This window comes from Protopterus annectens, chromosome 4.part1 (assembly GCF_019279795.1).
Source record: "Protopterus annectens isolate FY-2018-M chromosome 4.part1, PAN1.0, whole genome shotgun sequence".
Classification (NCBI taxonomy): domain Eukaryota; kingdom Metazoa; phylum Chordata; order Ceratodontiformes; family Protopteridae; genus Protopterus; species Protopterus annectens.
In genome coordinates this window covers 917,207,192-917,226,395 of record NC_056734.1, presented here as the reverse complement: position 1 = coordinate 917,226,395, position 19,204 = coordinate 917,207,192, and the positions used below count along the sequence as shown (strand labels likewise).

General features: G+C 37.5%; 1 protein-coding gene across 1 annotated transcript in view; it reads right to left on the bottom strand.

The window, feature by feature from the left end:
* LOC122801342 (fibrillin-2-like) overlaps positions 1-19,204 on the bottom strand; it is a 662,974-nt gene that overhangs the window by 25,529 nt on the left and 618,241 nt on the right. Inside the window, exons 76-77 of the mRNA XM_044070882.1 lie at positions 14,950-15,132; positions 7,387-7,430 (exon numbers count right to left, since the gene is read on the bottom strand). Coding sequence (XP_043926817.1) covers positions 7,387-7,430; positions 14,950-15,132 — 227 coding nt within the window. The remainder of the gene's footprint in view (positions 1-7,386; positions 7,431-14,949; positions 15,133-19,204) is intronic.

Genomic DNA, 19,204 nt, shown 5'->3' with positions numbered 1-19,204 from the left:
CCCATTAAAACCAGTAAAAGTTCAGAACTATTCCAAGGCAAATTACATTTTATTAAGTGATGGTTTGTCTAAATTCAGTCCCCTCCAAACCTTTAGAAGAAAACAGCCTGTGCTGAATTGCACTCAGAAACTCTGACAACCATGTGAATGGCTGCATAGAGGCTGCAACACCTACCAGAAGTAAACTCAGGACTAGCTCCAGATATAAGCTGCTCTTTTGGCATCCCAAACTAGACAGGCAACTAAGAAGGGTAATTTGGTCAAGTAAAGGCAACTATGTGGTTAAGACAGCCTCCCAGGTGAAAGATAACCAGCTATGTCAGAAACCTTAAGGACAGCACACAGCAATGTGCTGAACTGGTAGTTAATGGTGCCACAATCACCAAGTCTGGTGATATAATGAACCTGTTAGCAGACTAATTCAGGTCCAACCTTACCCCACTCTCATCCCCCAAACATTCTCCTCCAAAATACCTTAAACTATAACCTCTCTGACTATATCTAGGGAACAGGTACAGGCTGCACTCACTAAAGCCAAGAAACTGGCCTCAGATGCCTCCTGAACTGTCTAAAATACAACTTATCAAGACCTCTGTAGTCATTATTTAAATATAGTCTTAAAACAGACTTTGTGCCATATGAATGGAGGACTGTGACAGTCATCACCCTTCATAAGGGAAGACTTTCAATAGATCCTGGAAACTACAGACCCATTGGTCTGACTAGTCTTATATGCAAAGCCATGGAAAGATTTATGATGGAAATTATCAGCAAGGACATAGAAGACCTCCAGATACTGGATCCATCCTGGCTGACTTTGTCAATGGACAGCTACATTTACTGAATCTGATGGATTTCTTTGAAAAGGCCACTAAGGCATTGGACAAAAGGAAAATGGGGCTTAATATCTACCTAGATCTGGCTACAGTACTCCACTTGGTTATTGTCAACAAATGTATGGAACTAGGTATAAACCTCTTTATAGCATGCTGAATAGCTAGCTGTCTCACTGGTTGGACCCAGAAGGTTAAAATCAGTAAGGCCATGTCTACAAAGAGGCCAGTCACTATTGGTGTCCCCCAGGGTTCTGTGCTAGGTCGGCGCTTCTTTGACACTTACTTCTCAGATATCAAAGCCAAAGGCCTCAGGCTAATCAAGTTCACAGATGACTGCAAACTGGGAGCAGTCACTAAATCCAGAGAAGATGAGAACACCCTTCAGGAAGGTCTAACACAGACACATGGTTTGTGCCAAAGCCAGGGCTTAATATTTAGTACTAAGAATTGCATTATAGTACCCTTTTGTGAAGTCTGCTACTCTGGGTAACTACAGCATCCATAAAACACCCATAAAAGTTGACTCAGTAATCAGAGATCTGGGAGCTCACATAGATATTAACTTGGTCTTCGACCAACATGGTTCCAAGGTAGTAAGAAAATCCTTTTAGGTTGTTTAACTTATAAGCAAGAGCTTGGCATCTATGTCAAAAGATGTCATCATGCCACTGTACTCTGCCCTCATCAGACCCATTATAGAGTATAAGCCCCTTCGGTATGTACCTTACCAGACACATGCAGCAGCTGGATGCCCATACAAAAACAATATAGGGCAAAAACACAATGTCCTATGCAGATTACCTCAAAGTCCTGTCTCTTTACTCAGATTCATACATAATTCTGAGATGTTATCTTTGTCTTGCATACAAGACATCCTAGGACCCTGTTTTGATGAATCTTCAGCATAACTGAAAAATAAACACCATCAGAACTACTAGATTAAAAGACCTACATTTTGCTTACAACATAAATAGGACATGTTGGAGAGACAGATATGTTTCTTAGAGGACTCATATTCTCTGGAACAGGCCGGTTCTACCTCACATAAACGAAACACCACAACACCGACAACGCAATCACCGAAACCACATAACCGACAGTACAAAAACATGAAATCCCACATGCCCGACAACGAAATAACCGACGGTACACAAACACGAAACCTCATACACTTCACACACCACAATCAACAACCAAAACACATTCCCCGTCCAAAAACCACATACACAACACAAGCACACCAAAATCCCTACAAACCCACACTAAACCTCACATACACAACTACCTACAACCCTAACCCAAACCCTAACCCTAAGGTCCGTCACTACCGCACACTTACCTGACCCGCTCCCTAACCCTAACTTACTTAACCCACCCCTAACCCAAACACAATCACTAACGCACCCTTACCTAACCCGCGCACTGACCCTAACTCACTTAACCCACCCCTATCCACACTTACCTTACTCGCACCCTAACGTCCGTCACTACCGCATACTTACACAGCCTTTTCCCATGTCGGCATCCTCGGCGTCGGTGCTTTCATCCGTCGGGTCGGTCTTCTGCTTGTCGATCTTCTAGGTCCCGTCGCGTCGGTCTTCTGCGCTGTCGATCTTCTGGGGCTCGCGATTTCCCTGTCGATGTTCCGGCGTGTCGTTGAAGTGAGGTAGAACCAACAGGCCATATCCCTATTTAATTGCAACTTGGACCAATGGATGGGTAATCAGAAAATTCACCTCTGGTCTGGTGCCTATGTCTCTGATGGACAGAGGCAGTCAGTAAATCACCACATATACAAATCAAATATGTGGGTCACATTTTGGTTGCATGGCTAGGCTTATAAGGGTCCTAGTGGTTGTTAGCTTAGTATACACCTGTGAACCGATGCCTAGACTGAGTTTTCAATGAAAGGGATTCCTGTTTGTTACATGAGAGAACTTTATAATGGATATACTTGCTCTTGCTTACTGTTAAGATTACATACTACAGTAGACCAGCAATTATCTGAACTCTGATTAACCGAAACGTCAGTAATCCGAACGCAGCCTTCCAAAGTTTTCGGGTAAGAAAAATCATAAAGTCTGAATATGTAAACATTATAAGCACACTCTGATGATAAGTCATCTAGAGCACAGAGCAGTGCTACTACCTACATGGCATACAACATTCAGTTCAGTCACTAGGCAGATCATTGCTGTGTTTCCCTGTCATAGTGCAATAGTTTGTACTGTGTACTGTTATTTTTGTTATGGGTGTATTTTTTTGTGTAAATATGTTGTCTTTAAGAAGGAACTGCAATGTTTTATCTATTGAAACAAAAATACAAATTATCAACAGACTAGAAAAGGGTGAAACTATACCCTATAGATATATATACGCTATAGGGAGACGTAAAGGAGAGAACGCCCTTGCCAGACACATAATGGATCATGCAGCCCACCATTTTACCTTTCAGGTTATAGATCAGGTCCCTATAAATAGTAGGAGGGGCCCAGAGTCTTTGATTCTAGAACGTTGTGAATTAGTTTGGCAACTAAGACTAGATGCTTGTTACTATCCAGGCATCAATGAATTGAGTTCTATCATGAGTATCTTGAAACTGAAAAGTTTAAGTAGATAAATAATGAGGACTTTATGTCCTTCTACTTCTTGAGACCTAGTTTTAATAAAACTTGAAACAATATTCAAATATATAGTCTCTTTTGCACAATGATGTTAGAACGAACTTGTTATATTAATGTTTACCATAAATTAATTTTATTATATTTAATATTCCTCACAATAGAGTTTTTTATATTAAAATATTGGGATTAAGTAATATTGTTTATATAAATATACACATGATTCAACAAGTTTATTAATTTTTAATGTGCTATTTAGTTTTTAATTATTGATAAATTTTTGCCTTGTTCACAAAGCAATGGGTTAAGTAAATCAGATATATTATTTTGATTCACCTTTTATTCATTCATTTTGCTGATGTTTAAATGTTTCTAATGCTAGACATATTTACTGAGCGGTTCGTTGTTATTATTTGACACTACGAAACTGCAACATAAAGAGGGTCAAGCAAATCAGACATAATATTTTGATTAATTTATCTTGCTGATGTTTAAATGTCTTTAACATAAGATACATTTATTGAGTGGTTTGCTGTTACTATTTGACACTACGAAATTGTAACATAAAGAATGTATCTTTTTAAAGTTTGGAAAGCTGGGGAGGGGCTTGCGAGTGTTTTACTATGCTGTCAACCTTTCAATTCATGTTTAGCAACCATGTGACAAGGTGGAGGGGAATTTAAACCCCTGTTTCCTGTACAGGCTTTTTTCTGAGGAAGTTGATTTATTTAATTCAACGAAAAGCTTTTTTATGTGCTTAATTTTACGTTATAGTATATTCTATGTTACAGTATATTAAACGCATTTTGGATTCGTTCGACTCGTGTATAGTGTTGGTGCACTACTGGTCGGCTTGCCTGAGCAGATTCCATGTGTGTGAGTTCACAGAAGTAGATGGAAGTGGCAGAAAGCAATAGCCAGCTTCATGCTTTGCTGCAGAGTAAATGTAGCATTTGGAAGGGAGCATACACAGGTAATTACCTTCCAAATTTTAGTGTTAGGTACCCAGGCCAGCAATAATAAACAAATAAACAAATAAATAACTAGAACTGCATAAGTGAACAAGATGAGTAAGATGTTAAAACCGAAGTCCTTCACAACACGGGTCTGTCAGCAGAGAAAGCTGGAGTTATAAATGTTGTGTATACACTGCATATGACCCAGTAGTGTTGTGGGACAATGATTTCTTTGCATTTACAGACAAATTATGACAGAATCTTAAAACTCTGTAAATGGCATACTTGCATTTTACTGCCTGCGTAACTTTATTAAAGTAGTGAAGATGATTTGAGATAACATATCTTATAAGCAGTGATATAATTTTGCATCATTATTTAACTGTGTTTGATGTTTATGGCACTCCTTATTTTTGAGAAAGGAGGTCAGTGTATTCCACATCTCTGACAATCACACTTCTGAGCCACTCAAGAAAAATCTGTGCTCAATCGCTGATAAACAGATCATACCTGTACTTTAACCTCAGGATCAGGGAGGAATAAAATGGAATTTCCTCACATCATGTTACAAAATATTAGCCGTTTAACCCTGTTAGTTGTAGCAAATATTGTGTGAATATATTATTCTAGTATGCATTGACTTGGAAAAGAATTATGGCCTCCCATCCATGCATACACCGTGGAAAATCCTGTTTCCCTCTGAGGCACCATAACCATTGCTGCATGCTTTCTACTCGGGTAACAATGCACTGAGTGTTGGGATACAGTTTTCATTGTCAGTGAGTTTCTTGTTCCTTCAATTGCATATCTTGTTACCATCCTTCTTTACCTGCATGTGTAGGAGATCAGGACACAGCTGTGGTTGATTGGACATATAGTTATGGATGTAAATATGGCATTTCTGTTATCTGTTATGACCAAGATCTCTGACATACACTTGTGTAAATTTGCTGCTGAATGTGAGAATGGATGATAATCTGTACCATCATATTCGAGGATGCACCAATCTCACAGAGAGGAGTACACCACTCTCTTCAGGTAAGTGAAGGAGAACAGCTGCCCCCCTAGAGATGGAATCTGACTACTTTGATGGTCAGACAATGTCAACCACATTAGCACAGATCCCATTCCTGTGGCTAAAGAAACACTCTGTAGTAGTGAAGCAAATACTGAATATATAGAAAATGATCTTTGTTTACCAATCTAAGCCCTGGCAATTGTCTGTGGACATGAAATGTGGGAGGAACAAAAATAAATATACCAGAATCAGAAATAAAACTACCCCAAAGACCTGCTGGGATTTCTGTTAAAGTAGTATTCCTATTAAAGATCAAGAAGAGCCAACTAAGATGTTCTGAACATCATATGTACCCTGGGACAGCACTCACTCTAATAATTCTTGTCATAGTCCATTGTAAGCATGCCCTGCACAAGATACATATTCATCTTAGAGGTTAGGTGTATTGTCAGACACAGGAAATTTAGACAATATCACCGGCACATGGAATTTGTGGCTAGGAAAGGGAAGTTTATTGCACAATGCTTAATTTTCTACCAGATTCTCACAGTTTTAAAAAAGTGAAGTGACAGAACAGTGAAAAGTACAAATTATCATCCCGCTTTTTGTATAAATTGGAAAAAAATGCTGAATATGTATTCCATTTTAGGATATATTGCACAGTCTTATTCTACTGTATGTGATTAATCCATGCACTTCATATTTGATCTAAACTGAAATAAACTGCAATTAATATACAGGAGTGACTAGAATATTCTACAATCAGAACCATGCTACATTTTACCACTAGCAGTTAAGAAGGAAATATTTAAGCTGATATACTTCTTGTTTTTTTTTCAGAGTTGTGCCAGCATTTGTATTGATACTTTTGTAGATAATATCAGCGATTTTATTATAGATGCTTTCTCTGCCATATTTTTGTCCCTAGATCTCTTGATGGCCTTCCAGCATTCAACATCGATTGATTCCTTTCATTTCTACCAGTTTTTAGTATTTGGGGTTGTGAGGTAGCAAATGTAAAATAAAATAAATAAATACATTTAAGAATTAGGCATTATAAGGAACCACAAGATCTTTTTTCCACCAAACCTCTATCTCCCTGTTGGCTGACAGGCATATTGCAAATCCATTTCTGCTAGGCTTTCTCTCGGGTATATGCTTCACATACTAAGTATATCTTAGCTAGAGATCAAAGCTGTCCTTGGAAGGCTATCACACCCGTGAGATAACTGCTTACACAGCGTGTATGCCAGTGGTTTCATCAATAGGTGTTGTTTCTGCAGTAGATTTGTATCCACCCCACCCATGAGCTTGCATTTTCTGCTTCCACACATCCCTCTGTTATCAGTCACAAGTGAACCTGCAATAATTGGATCAAAATTAGGGCTTCATTCCTCAGTATCATGGAAACAGCCTATTAAATAAGCCATTTGGATTGTTGAAGGGGTTTTGGATTCCCAAAGATGGAAAGTCATTCTAAGTTTAATAATACAGAGTCATCAGTGAAAATAGTGTACATAAGCAGGATAGGAGTTTTGGATTCCCTCTCATGTACTCCCATTCTAAATTTAAGAAAATAAAAATCACTTATGATAACAGAGTATTAAGGATAGAATTTGCAAGCATTTTGCCTGTTGGTTAGTTAACATCTGCATACCATAATGTCAGCCTTAAATTTCCCGTATATAGATGGAGGACTTTCTGAAATGAAAAAGGTTAACAGAGTCTCTGGGAAGCTAATTTCTAGCCTTTATATAAATACACTCCATTTAAAAACAAAAATGTGTATCGGTATCAATATTCAATTGTTTATACATAGTGTTCTTAATTTAATTCATGAAATATTACATATAATTTATATAATAATTCATACATTACATATCTATACTTTACTTGCAACAAATAAATACAATCACAAATGGTTCAGCTCATCTAAAAACTTCTTAACTACTTACCGTAGTTGTATCGTGTCTGTGAATAAATATTCTGTCCATGAGCACTAAAACATAAGAAACAAACATAGTTACTAATATGACAAAATCATCTACATTTTCCTCACATATTTTTATGTTACTAGCATTAGACTAATTTGTCTGTTTTCCAGACCTGTCATACTTTTTGTTAAGAAATAACGTTGTTCTGCAATGTGTTGCAGTAACCACACAAGATATGCACATGTAGGCAGACACAAAATATAATTAAGCATCATGGTGTTACTTTATTAAAATCTAGGGATAACAGGGATACAGCCTTGCATATGTAGCACAGTTATGCTATTAAGCAATAATTTAGCTCCAAATTTGACTTAAACTTAATAGTACCCACCATAATAAGGTGTTGTTCAGGTGCAATGTAAAACTTGTTGATATGTTCATAGGTTCACATGTAAGTACCAAGTTAGTTGCCCTTGTCACTTTAAGCCCATACATTTTCCCTTTTTGTGCTCGAAATAACCTATCCCCTTTGGTTATATATTATCCCTAATAAGAATAACTGGGATCATAACATAAACAATTTCAGGGGACCCATACACTGGATGAAGCAGTTAGGAGCTTGCTCTGTCTATTACTAGTACAGGGGGCAGTCCTGGTGCAAATTTTCTGTTTCTCACCCATAGGTCCAAGTTGTTTTTGAATATGGACACAGATGAACTTTGTTTTATGTAGATTGTGTGACTGTATTATCTGGATGGGGAGTCTGTTTCACAGCAATGGCATTCTCAGTGAAATATACCTGTCCTTCCAAACAATTCTGTTGATGTTGCAGAAGAAGTTTAGATCCCTAGACTTGCTATTGTGCAATAAAGTCATCAGTAATGAGTTGGGCAATGCCTTGTAAGCCAGACACAGGTCACTTCTTAGCTGCCTGTAGGATGCAAAGCATAATGACAGGGCTCTGAGTTGGTCCATGAAGGCCATGTTGTTTAGGCCTTGTATCTTTTGATATCTCTGAGGTGTTCCAGTTTTTGCATGCGTCTGGACAAATGCATGCCAAATGAGGCATTATATTCACTGACGGGAGACAATGACATCCCTAGATCTGGACACAATCCCTTTGTTTATAAGCTGTGCAATATAGAATGAATTTCTTACAACAGACACATTTGTCAAAACTTAGGTCGCTGTCCACATAACTTCCCAAATCATGAACAAATGTTTACACCCTTAGTTGCATTTCATTCTTAGATCCCAACATTCTTCCAGAGAATACATTTTCTGCATTAACCTGACTAAGTGGAACCTTTTGCAGGTTACACCTTAATCGTAAACTTTTCTCAAAATGCCAAATAAATGCAACATTTTTTTGGTGTATACTTTATTTTAATGCAATACCTGTTCTGCCTCTTTGTAAAACAAGACAAGCAAGATCATTTGTTTATCAATGAAAAATACAGATAACATGTCAATATCAAAATTATATAAATATCAATTATGTGACAGCCTTTTTGGGCATCCTCACTATTTGATACTGGATTTTTGCTTTGCGCCAATTTTCATCTGCTGCAGTACTAAAAAACATTTGCATAGGGATCTCATTCAAGCCTTGTATTATAAAATAATTACATTTTTATGGCTTATTAATCTGCTTGACCAAGAATCAGCATGACAAAGTATAGCTTATAATTATCCACATACTGCACTAACAAAAAAGTATAAAATCAGAACGAAAATATAAATCAAAAGAAAAATGAGACGAGGTATGGAGTTTTATTTATTTAATTATTAGCATTTGTTTAGTGGGATTCTGCATCTGGGCATATATTTCCCCCTTTCAGTGGAGGACCATGGAGAAAAGCTAAAATTATAAATAGATGTAAAAAAAATCAAAAATAAGATAAGGAAAAGAATGAAAACTTTAAGCAATTTAGCATAATTAATGCAAATAAAGCACTTACTAAAACATAAATGGAGTTTTACAAAACACAAAGTATAGTTGTGTAAGAACTTTTTATAACAGTAGGTGTCCCACTTATCACTATCGCAAGAATTACTTATAATAGAGATATTCTGCCTAGGATAACCATGAGGTCGGCAACCATACCAAAGCCTTGAGTCCTTCCATGTGTTACACATCAGATGTAGGCCCTACAGTCGAAGCATAAGTGACATATGAGTTCCAAATTCCCAGAAATGAACAGTTCAAGGAGAACAGGAACAACTAATAAGTAAAAAAGAAAGATGGTACATTTGTATCCGTAAAGAAGTAAAAGAAGGCCACTCAGCCTCAGGGAGAAGATAAAGCCCAAATGGGGGAATAAGGGAGGGATGGAATACTGCAATAGTGACAAGTAGAACATCTGCCATTATGGGAAGGTCTTACACAACTTTACTATGTCCTTCTTTAATCGCCACTGCAGTATTCTTATAACAGAGAGAGTACTAGAACTACTGTAAAAGATGAGAGGAGGAGGAAGAAGGAACTGAGGAACTCTCCAAAAACCCATGGAGGAAAGAACTGAGGAACTCTCCAAAAACCCATGGAGGAAAGAACTGAGGAACTCTCCAAAAACCCATGGAGGAAAGAACTGAGTAACTCTCCAAAAACCCATGGAGGAAAGAACTGAGGAACTCTCCAAAAACCCATGGAGGAAAGAACTGAGGAACTCTCCAAAAACCCATGGAGGGAAGAACTGAGGAACTCTCCAAAAACCCATGGAGGAAAGAACTGAGTAACTCTCCAAAAACCCCTGGAGGAAAGAACTGAGGAACTCTCCAAAAACCCATGGAGGAAAGAACTGAGTAACTCTCCAAAAACCCATGGAGGAAAGAACTGAGGAACTCTCCAAAAACCCATGGAGGGAAGAACTGAGGAACTCTCCAAAAACCCATGGAGGGAAGAACTGAGGAACTCTCCAAAAACCCATGGAGGAAAGAACTGAGGAACTCTCCAAAAACCCATGGAGGGAAGAACTTAGGAACTCTCCAAAAACCCATGGAGGAAAGAACTGAGGAACTCTCCAAAAACACCTGGAGGAAAGAACTGAGGAACTCTCCAAAAACCCATGGAGGAAAGAACTGAGGAACTCTCCAAAAACCCATGGAGGAAAGAACTGAGGAACTCTCCAAAAACCCATGGAGGAAAGAACTGAGGAACTCTCCAAAAACCCATGGAGGGAAGAACTGAGGAACTCTCCAAAAACCCATGGAGGGAAGAACTGAGGAACTCTCCAAAACCCCCTGGAGGAAAGAACTGAGGAACTCTCCAAAAACCCATGGAGGGAAGAACTGAGGAACTCTCCAAAAACCCATGGAGGGAAGAACTGAGGAACTCTCCAAAAACCCATGGAGGAAAGAACTGAGGAACTCTCCAAAAACCCATGGAGGGAAGATGTCACAACATTTCCAAAAAATCCATCTTATAGTGCTTACTAGAAGTATATGCAGAAGATCAAGTAGCAGCTTCCAAAATGGACCTAGCTTGAAACAATCTCCAGAAGAGGCAACTGCCCTAGTAGAGTGAGCATGAACAGAAGTAGGAAACTGTTTACCATGAAAAGAATAGCAAAAAGAAACATCCTTTGAAATCAAAGAAAAGATGGTTTGTTCTGAAACAGCTTAACCCAAAGCATTGCCCTGAAAGGAAATAAAAAAAAGTCACTTGGACTTCCTAATATCTTTAGTTTTTGTCTGAATAATATATGAGCTGTTTATGGAAATCCAGATAATAGAGAACACTTACACTACTATTGTTTGGAGAAAGAAAAAAGGAGGTAAGATTAAAGGTCTGATTCAAAGATAAATCATTAACTAGAATACACATTAAAACACAGCCGTGCTCATTGTTGTGGCACCAAGAAGAAATATGTCCCACTTTATGACATAAGATTTTCTAGCAGTGGGTTTTCTTGCAACTGTCATTCCACTGCACAAGGGTGGAAGCTTTACTGACCTGCGAAACTATACACCTATTAGACTGACCAGTCTAATCTAAAAGTCATGGAAAGTACTATAATGGCTGCAATATGCAAACATATAATACATTTATAACCCTCAAGCCTACTCAGTTTGGATTCATTACAGGGAGGTCATGCCAGATGAACCTAGTAAACATTTGTATATGTTGATAAATACATCAAAAACTAAGCATATGAGATTTGGGAGACATAAACTGAAAGGTGAATATTTAATACAGCACACAGTGACTGAAACTGTAGACTCATTTAAGGACCTGGGTATATGAGTAGATTCAGTTATGAGTTTTTCTAATCATATCAACCAATAAGCTAATGATAGTTATAGAACTATAGGTTGTATAAAAAGATTTATAAAGTCTAGGAAATCAAACATAATGAAGCCATTGTTTGTTAGTTACATTAGACCCAAACTTGAGTATAGAATAACAATATGGAAACCCTATAGGAAAACAAGCATGGATAAACTGGAAAGAGTACAGCGGAAATATACTAAGGGCATCCATGGATGTGAAAATCTAAGTTATTATGAAAGACTAAAATATCTGAACTTGAACAGTGTCTCTTACAGATATTTAAGAGGAGATCTTATTCAGGTATATAGGGCATTTATGGACAACTACCTCTGGGAATGTTTGGGGTTATCAAAAAGTACTAGAGAATCATCAGATAAACTATGCAGAAGATTCTATAGGAATGAGAAGTGCACTAATTGGTTCTCTGACAGAGTAGCTGATGCTTGGAACAGACTACCAAATTACATTAAAGCAAGTACTAGTTTAGATATTTTTAAGAACAGCCTGGATATTTATTATGGAAACAAGTGTTTTGGTATATTGGCAAGCTAAAAGGGCTTTAATGCCTGTGCTTGAAACATTTGTATGTATGTATGTATGTATGTATGTATGTATGTATTTCTCACAAGGTCACGAAGACCATGGATGAGGGAAAATCAGTTCATATTGTCTATTTGGACATGGCCAAGGAACTGAACACAATTCCCACTCAAATATAGTCAAAATTTTTAAAATAATACAAATAGGCAAGTAGCCAACTGGCTTTTCAAAGGATACAAGAGATAAGAATAGGTGACTCCACTTTCACTAAAAGGCCAGCCACAAGTAGATTCTCCCAGAGACCAGTACTGGCACTGCTCCTGTTTGGCAATTACTTGTCAGATATCCAGGCAATACAAATGGGCTGTGGTTAACCAAGCTTGCAGAAGACTGCAAGTCTGGGGCAGTAATAGAATCTTCTGATGACACAAACATCCTCCAAGAGGACAAACTAGAACATTGACAACATACCTCTTAAGGTAAAAACAGTAGCTAGGGATATGGGGACTTATGCGGATAGGGATATGGCCTTTAATTATCATGTGTCCAGCACAGTAAGAAAGTAATTTCTAACTGAAGCAGAGCCCCTCCCTGACCCTCTTCACATGCAACCTAGATCAATAAATAGGTGACTATAATTTAATTCCTGGGATGGTGCCCATGTCTCTCATGGACAGAGGTAGTCAGTGTTAATTGACATAGATGCATACCTCTGTGAACTTGGCTCAACTAACTATGGGCAGCTGGGGCAATTCAGGATAAATATGGCTAAGCTTGTAAGGGCTCTTGGGCCATTAGCCTAGTAAACTCCTATGAACCTATGAACCTACAACAAAACTTAGAAGTAAGGGCACTGCATCCAGGTCAAGGGAGGTTATTGTTCCACTGTACTTAGCCTTTTTTGAAAAAAATCATAAAGTACAATGCTCCCTTTGGTAACATTTGCAAGGGTAGATACTTTCACTTGAATGCCCACAGAAATTCTTTACCAAAAAAATCCAGGGAATCCTACACATGAATTATGGGGATCACCATAGATCACTCTCTCTATTCTCACTCTCCTATAGACTGTGAAGAGATTACCTCTGCATAGCCATTAAGGCGTCCTCAGACTTTGTACTGATGAACACGCTCCATATCTACAAAAACAACAATATCAGAAACACCCACTCTAAGGATATTAACATTTCCACCAATCTCAACAAGACATACATGCTGAAGAGACAATTACATCTCACAGAGACTTCCACTGCTCTGGAGTAGGCTTCTCATACATGTAAAACAAAATGCTTGCCTCACCCAATTCAAAAAACATCTGGACAAATGGATAAGAAACTACAAATATATCCCGGGGTGATACCTATGTCTCTACTGGACAGAGGAAATTGATGTGCTACAAAATTGTAACTTGAATACTTCCTAACTATAAATGGGAACAAGCACCACTTATGAATTCTGCTTGACTAGGCTTAAAGAGGCCCCCAGGCCATTATCCTAGTATCTTCCCGTGTTTCTTTGTTTATATTAGTTTTTCAAAAGGATGAAATTATTTTTCAGAATACATTCCTAGATCAAATTTTCATTAAGAATTTAAAGACAAACTGAGTTACGTTAGTGGTGTGGGTTAATTTCCAGTTTAGTAGGCGATGTTCATAATGTCCTATATCTCAAATGTTTTAAAAAATGCTATGAAACTGCAAATAGTTAAACAAACAACATCACTGGTATCAGTATTAAAGGAACATAACTCTTTTTGTCAGTCATATTCATAGAACGTATAGCTTTCAACATTAACTGTATTAGCATTAGTTATTTTAATTATTTTTATTATAATCATTAGTTTAGTACCTCCTAATTTTAAATTCATAATCTTCTACTACAGAAAACAATAAACCTTATTCTTATCTTTCCTCAAGGGAGGCATGCCTTCTTTAAAACACTATGAATAGAAATGCTTATTTTTTCCACGGCACACTAGCACTTAGGAGTGTATTACATTGCAATGAAAAGTAACATACACATCCCCATCATATCCAAGCACACATACACACATAAAGCAAACTAATATAAGCTTGAAAAAATAAGGACATTTTATTTCATACAAAAAATATTAATTGCATAAGTTTGTTCTACAGGCACTGAAGCAAGTCTTGATTTCTTCATGATTAATGTATTACATGTTGGCCTGCTCCTTAGCATAGAAGGATAAATCCCTGGCTATACCTCAGGTTCCCTGGGTATGGTTAGCAGCCCAGGCATTAGAAGAGCTGGGAGAGAAACAGATAGAGTGAGGAGACAAGAGGCACTACCTACTTGGCTTGCCAGGATGTGGGAGTTATCTTACATGCCAACTACACACTCCATGCTAGAATCCCCAGTGGAGAACACAGATAACTAGGTGGTACTTGGTGTAAGACAGGAGGGGCTTTAAGGTTCACATCATTCATGGAAGTGGGTGACACACCTTGCAATACTCAGCACATGCCTCCAAAGGATACCGATGGGTATACAAAAGCAGGCAAACACAAATCATGAAGAAAGTCCTTCTGCTTGTTTACCCTCTTCTTTTCCTGCACAAAGAAGAGTAAATGAGTGATAGTATTCGTTGTGGTGACTTGATGGTAAACAGGAACATTGACGAACAATAAATAAACAAATAAATAAATAAATAAAATGTGTCAGATAGCGCTAACAATGAACAATTTTCAGTCCTTGTCTACAACACTATAAAGGAACACCCTCTAACATTAACCTGTAGTTGTATGACTTACGCTTCTATAGGTACTGATTGTTTATTTCGGCAGCAGCAGCAGAAAATGATAAGGAATAACAGCAACATCATCAACAGAAGGAATGCCAGGGCTCCAAATAAAATCCCGAAAAAGGCATTAAGGTTCATAGCGATGTTTTCACAGCGTGCTCCAGAAGTTGCATAAATGGAGAAGGGTTTACATCTGAAATATAAGGTAGGAAATGAGAAAGAAACATACTAGATGCTATACGTATAGCGTGAGCAATATTTTTTTTATTTCTGCCATCAAACAAGAAAGTGTTTTCAAGCTACGCAAATTTAAAATAATTCTATCACTAGAAATTGATTATTTTCCTTTTATTGAAAGGCCTCAGTAGAAAGCAATCACTTATATCATGTGTCAAAAAAAAAATCATAGCTGCAAGACCAAGCCAACATTTAAAAATAACAGCTACCTAGAGATTCACGAACAGACCTTGCACAATCTGTACAGCTCACTCTAAAAGGCCCGCATGTGCAATGTGGTATTTTGTGGTTCAGAGCCATATTAGATGCAATAAGGAAAGCTCTCATTATCTGCTAATTAACATGTCTCTGAACTGCAGTTAAATACAGTAATGTTCAGATCAGCATTTCCTGTTGTAGTTAACTGCAGTGGCCACATCATGTACGCTAATAAGTAGTATCCCTGATGACTAGTGATTCTCCCTACCACCCTGACCCCCATATTATTGTAAGTGCTGTTATGGCATATCAGTATAAGCCCTGCAGTCTAGTGCTTCCTGCCACCTACTAATTCCTATGTTGGTTTTAGTGCCATTAAAACACACATCTTATAATGTAATCCCTGGTGGTTAGTGGTCATATATCACCATAGTGCTGTAATCCCTGATGACTATGTGGTCCTCTCACCCAATGATGTAGATTATGCTTGTTAGTGAAGGGGTGTTTGGAGGTATGATAGCTATCCAAACCCACACTAACACATGTGCACATCCAACACACACACACACACACACACACACACACACACACACACACACACACACACACACACACACACACACACACACACACACACACACACACACACACACACACACACACACATACACACACAGAGACGCACATACACAGACGCACACACACAGATGCAGCCCATAACCACCTGATCAAATCCTCTGAACATAACTCTTTCATAATGCTGAAGATGTCAATTTGGCTGTGTTCACTACATTGGCATGGTAGGGGTGGCCATGCTAATCTGCACCACTAAGCGAGTATATGAATCGCTCAGCCAATAAATGCCTTCTAGGGGCAGATCCAGGGGAGACAGAATACATGGCTAATTAGAATATGGCTTTTCCTTGGACTACCTCATTTGCATGTGGCACGGCCTGGGAGAGAGCACAACACAGTGTTGCATGTCATTGTGCTAGAGCACCATGTCAGGGCTTTTTCTGAATTCAAAAACATTACTTCAACACATAGAACCTCTGTACACCTTGCTGTAACTTTTATGAATTCCACACTGGTTCTTCAGCAGTTATAGAAAGCCTTGAAAATGGGCCATAATGGACACTGCAGTTAGAGAGTATGAGTAATGATGTTCCATTGAAATGGAATAAGTGACTGCACGTACTTAACACTTTCAGATGCATCAGAGTTGGTTATGCCAATCATCACCACATTGTCAGCATTATGTCTTTATTCTTTATACTTGTGTATGAGGAAGGTATTGAAGTATGAGACAGGAATACCAGACTACCATACCTGGGTCACTTTCATAATCCAGACCTATTACCCTACAGTGAACTACTTTCATTGGTGGAATATCACAGAAGGTACAAATGTGGGATCTTCTGAACTACACTGTTATTGCATTTAAACCTTTTGAACTAGGATATTCAGTGTTTTCCTATTTTGACACCACTGTAATACTGTGTGAGGGTGGCAAACTTGTGCAGTGGTTAGCATTCTCACTCTACAGCATTTGTCTCTCTCTTATTAGTTCTTAGCAGGTGTGCCATCTCTGTGGACTTTTGTTCTCTTACCTGTGTACAGCACTAGTTGCTTCAAATTCCTTAAAAATCCTAAGACATGCTAAAAGTAAAGTGGTGATCTAACAAAATTTTCTACAGGCATGAGCACAATGCATGGATTTGTTTCTCTACTGTACTCTCAGTGAGAGAAAGGATATGCTTCAGTGCCGTATAACTTTAAATATGATAAAGTAGATATTAGGGAAAGATTTTATGACTCACTAAATTAATTACTTTAATGCTGTAATATATAAAATTATACTTAAATTTAAATTACATTAAATTATTACTTATACTTCTTTCAAATTATTTTATAATTTTTGAGATTCTTCCTGATACATACAGCTTCAATTAAATTTTTTAAAATACAGCAGATACTGCTATCCTTTTGTCAGTGAATACATGAAACATTTTTAAGAGAAAAAACAAAATGGAACAGTTGCAGTACCATCAAAACTGGGATATTCTATTTTGTACATCAGTATATATGTCTGTACAGGCCAGTCTGATGGTGGAAGCAAGTACTCAGCATAAAAACAAATGACCTGTATTTGAAATGTGACCATATACCTTCAGTTTAAATACGTGCAATTGGCCATTCAACAGGATCATTGCATTTGCCCTTCTAGTGACGACATTAGTAATTACAGGTGACATACTTGGTTGCAAAGAATTAAGAACTGGACAAACCAGAATCCTGAATTCACACAACATAATTGAAACTGAGGTGATAGCCAGGTCGGATAAGGTAGGGATGATCTATCTCTTGTGGCTGCTAAGGTATGTACATATGGAAGATGTTCCTGAAAATTCTACTCTTGCCCAGAAAATGAATACAATTATTTACATGCATTAAACAAGCCTTTATTCCTGCAGTATGATTCATATAGAATTATTACTTAAGTGTCAGGGCCAAAGGCATAAATAAATGAGATTTTGGGAAACTGGAGATCTCAAGTCTCTTTTAGTTAGTGGAAGCTACCAAAATATTTTAAAAGCATATATTTTAACAACTGATATTTTGCAAGAATACATTTCTATTTCAGTCCAATAAAATGTAACATTATAACGCCCTTTGGATTGTGTAACATAATGGTTTTCTTTAAAATGAACATGTTGTGTATTTTTGTCTAGTTTGTATAACATAACTCAGAACTATATAAACAAAATCAGTGAGTCCCAGCTGTAGAAACTTTCAGTTTTCACTAAACTGCTTGAAAGTGAAGCTGACAAGAAACCAATCCTCCACTGCTGTGCTTTCAAGCTGAGAGACAGTTAACCACATAAAATAATCAAAGTTCCCTTGCACTCCATCAAATGATGATCTGTACCCCCTCACACTCCCACTACCTTTCTATACATATCAATAATACTGCACTGTCAATGAGAAATAGGACATTTTAGGCCTTTTTCAATATGGAGGACTGTTGCCATCATTCCTCATACTGCAGTCAGCCACCAGGCCATGCAGCTAAAAAAACTTGATTATCTACCTCTGAACAAGTTATCTATAAAGAAAATGGATGTCTCCCAAAATTTCCTGTGATGTTGACATTATACAGATTATACAGATACAGTATACAGCTGACAATGTAATTGCATTAACGCAGAACTTCTGATTTGTGGTAATCATCAACTTTCCAGAATTTTCAGATCTTTTAACTTTACTGAAAATCTCTGTACAGCAGAGATGATCTGATTACCTGACTAAAATGACATCACACTCGCAGTACATTTAAAAAAATATAGTGCTACAGCAAAGCTATAGTAATGTTTTAGCAACCTGGACAACATACTCATTTGGTGTCCTCACTATTTAACTTGAATACTGTCATACTTTTTTAAAGGTGCAAGGAAGTTATTAGGTTGTTACGTTATGTAGAAATCTAATAACTCTTTGCTTAGCTGAAAGAAAACATTTTAAGGTTTACAAGCTGTCATTAAATGTGATCATGATTCAGTCAGTTTTAATGTTAATTTATGAATTATCAAATACAATTTTAATGGAATATGTTGACTGGCACCCCCTTTATGATGGCAGCTAGGATAGCCATGGCTTTTTCCCCTACAGTTTTTATGGCTTTACAATATATTTTTGATTCACTACTGATTAAATAGTGTCTTGAAATAGTTATGAAAATCTGTAATCCAAAGCCTTTGGGGATCAGTTGCATGATAAACTGTGAGTCTGTAAGAATTTTGTCAACATACCCTAAATTCTTAATGAGTTAT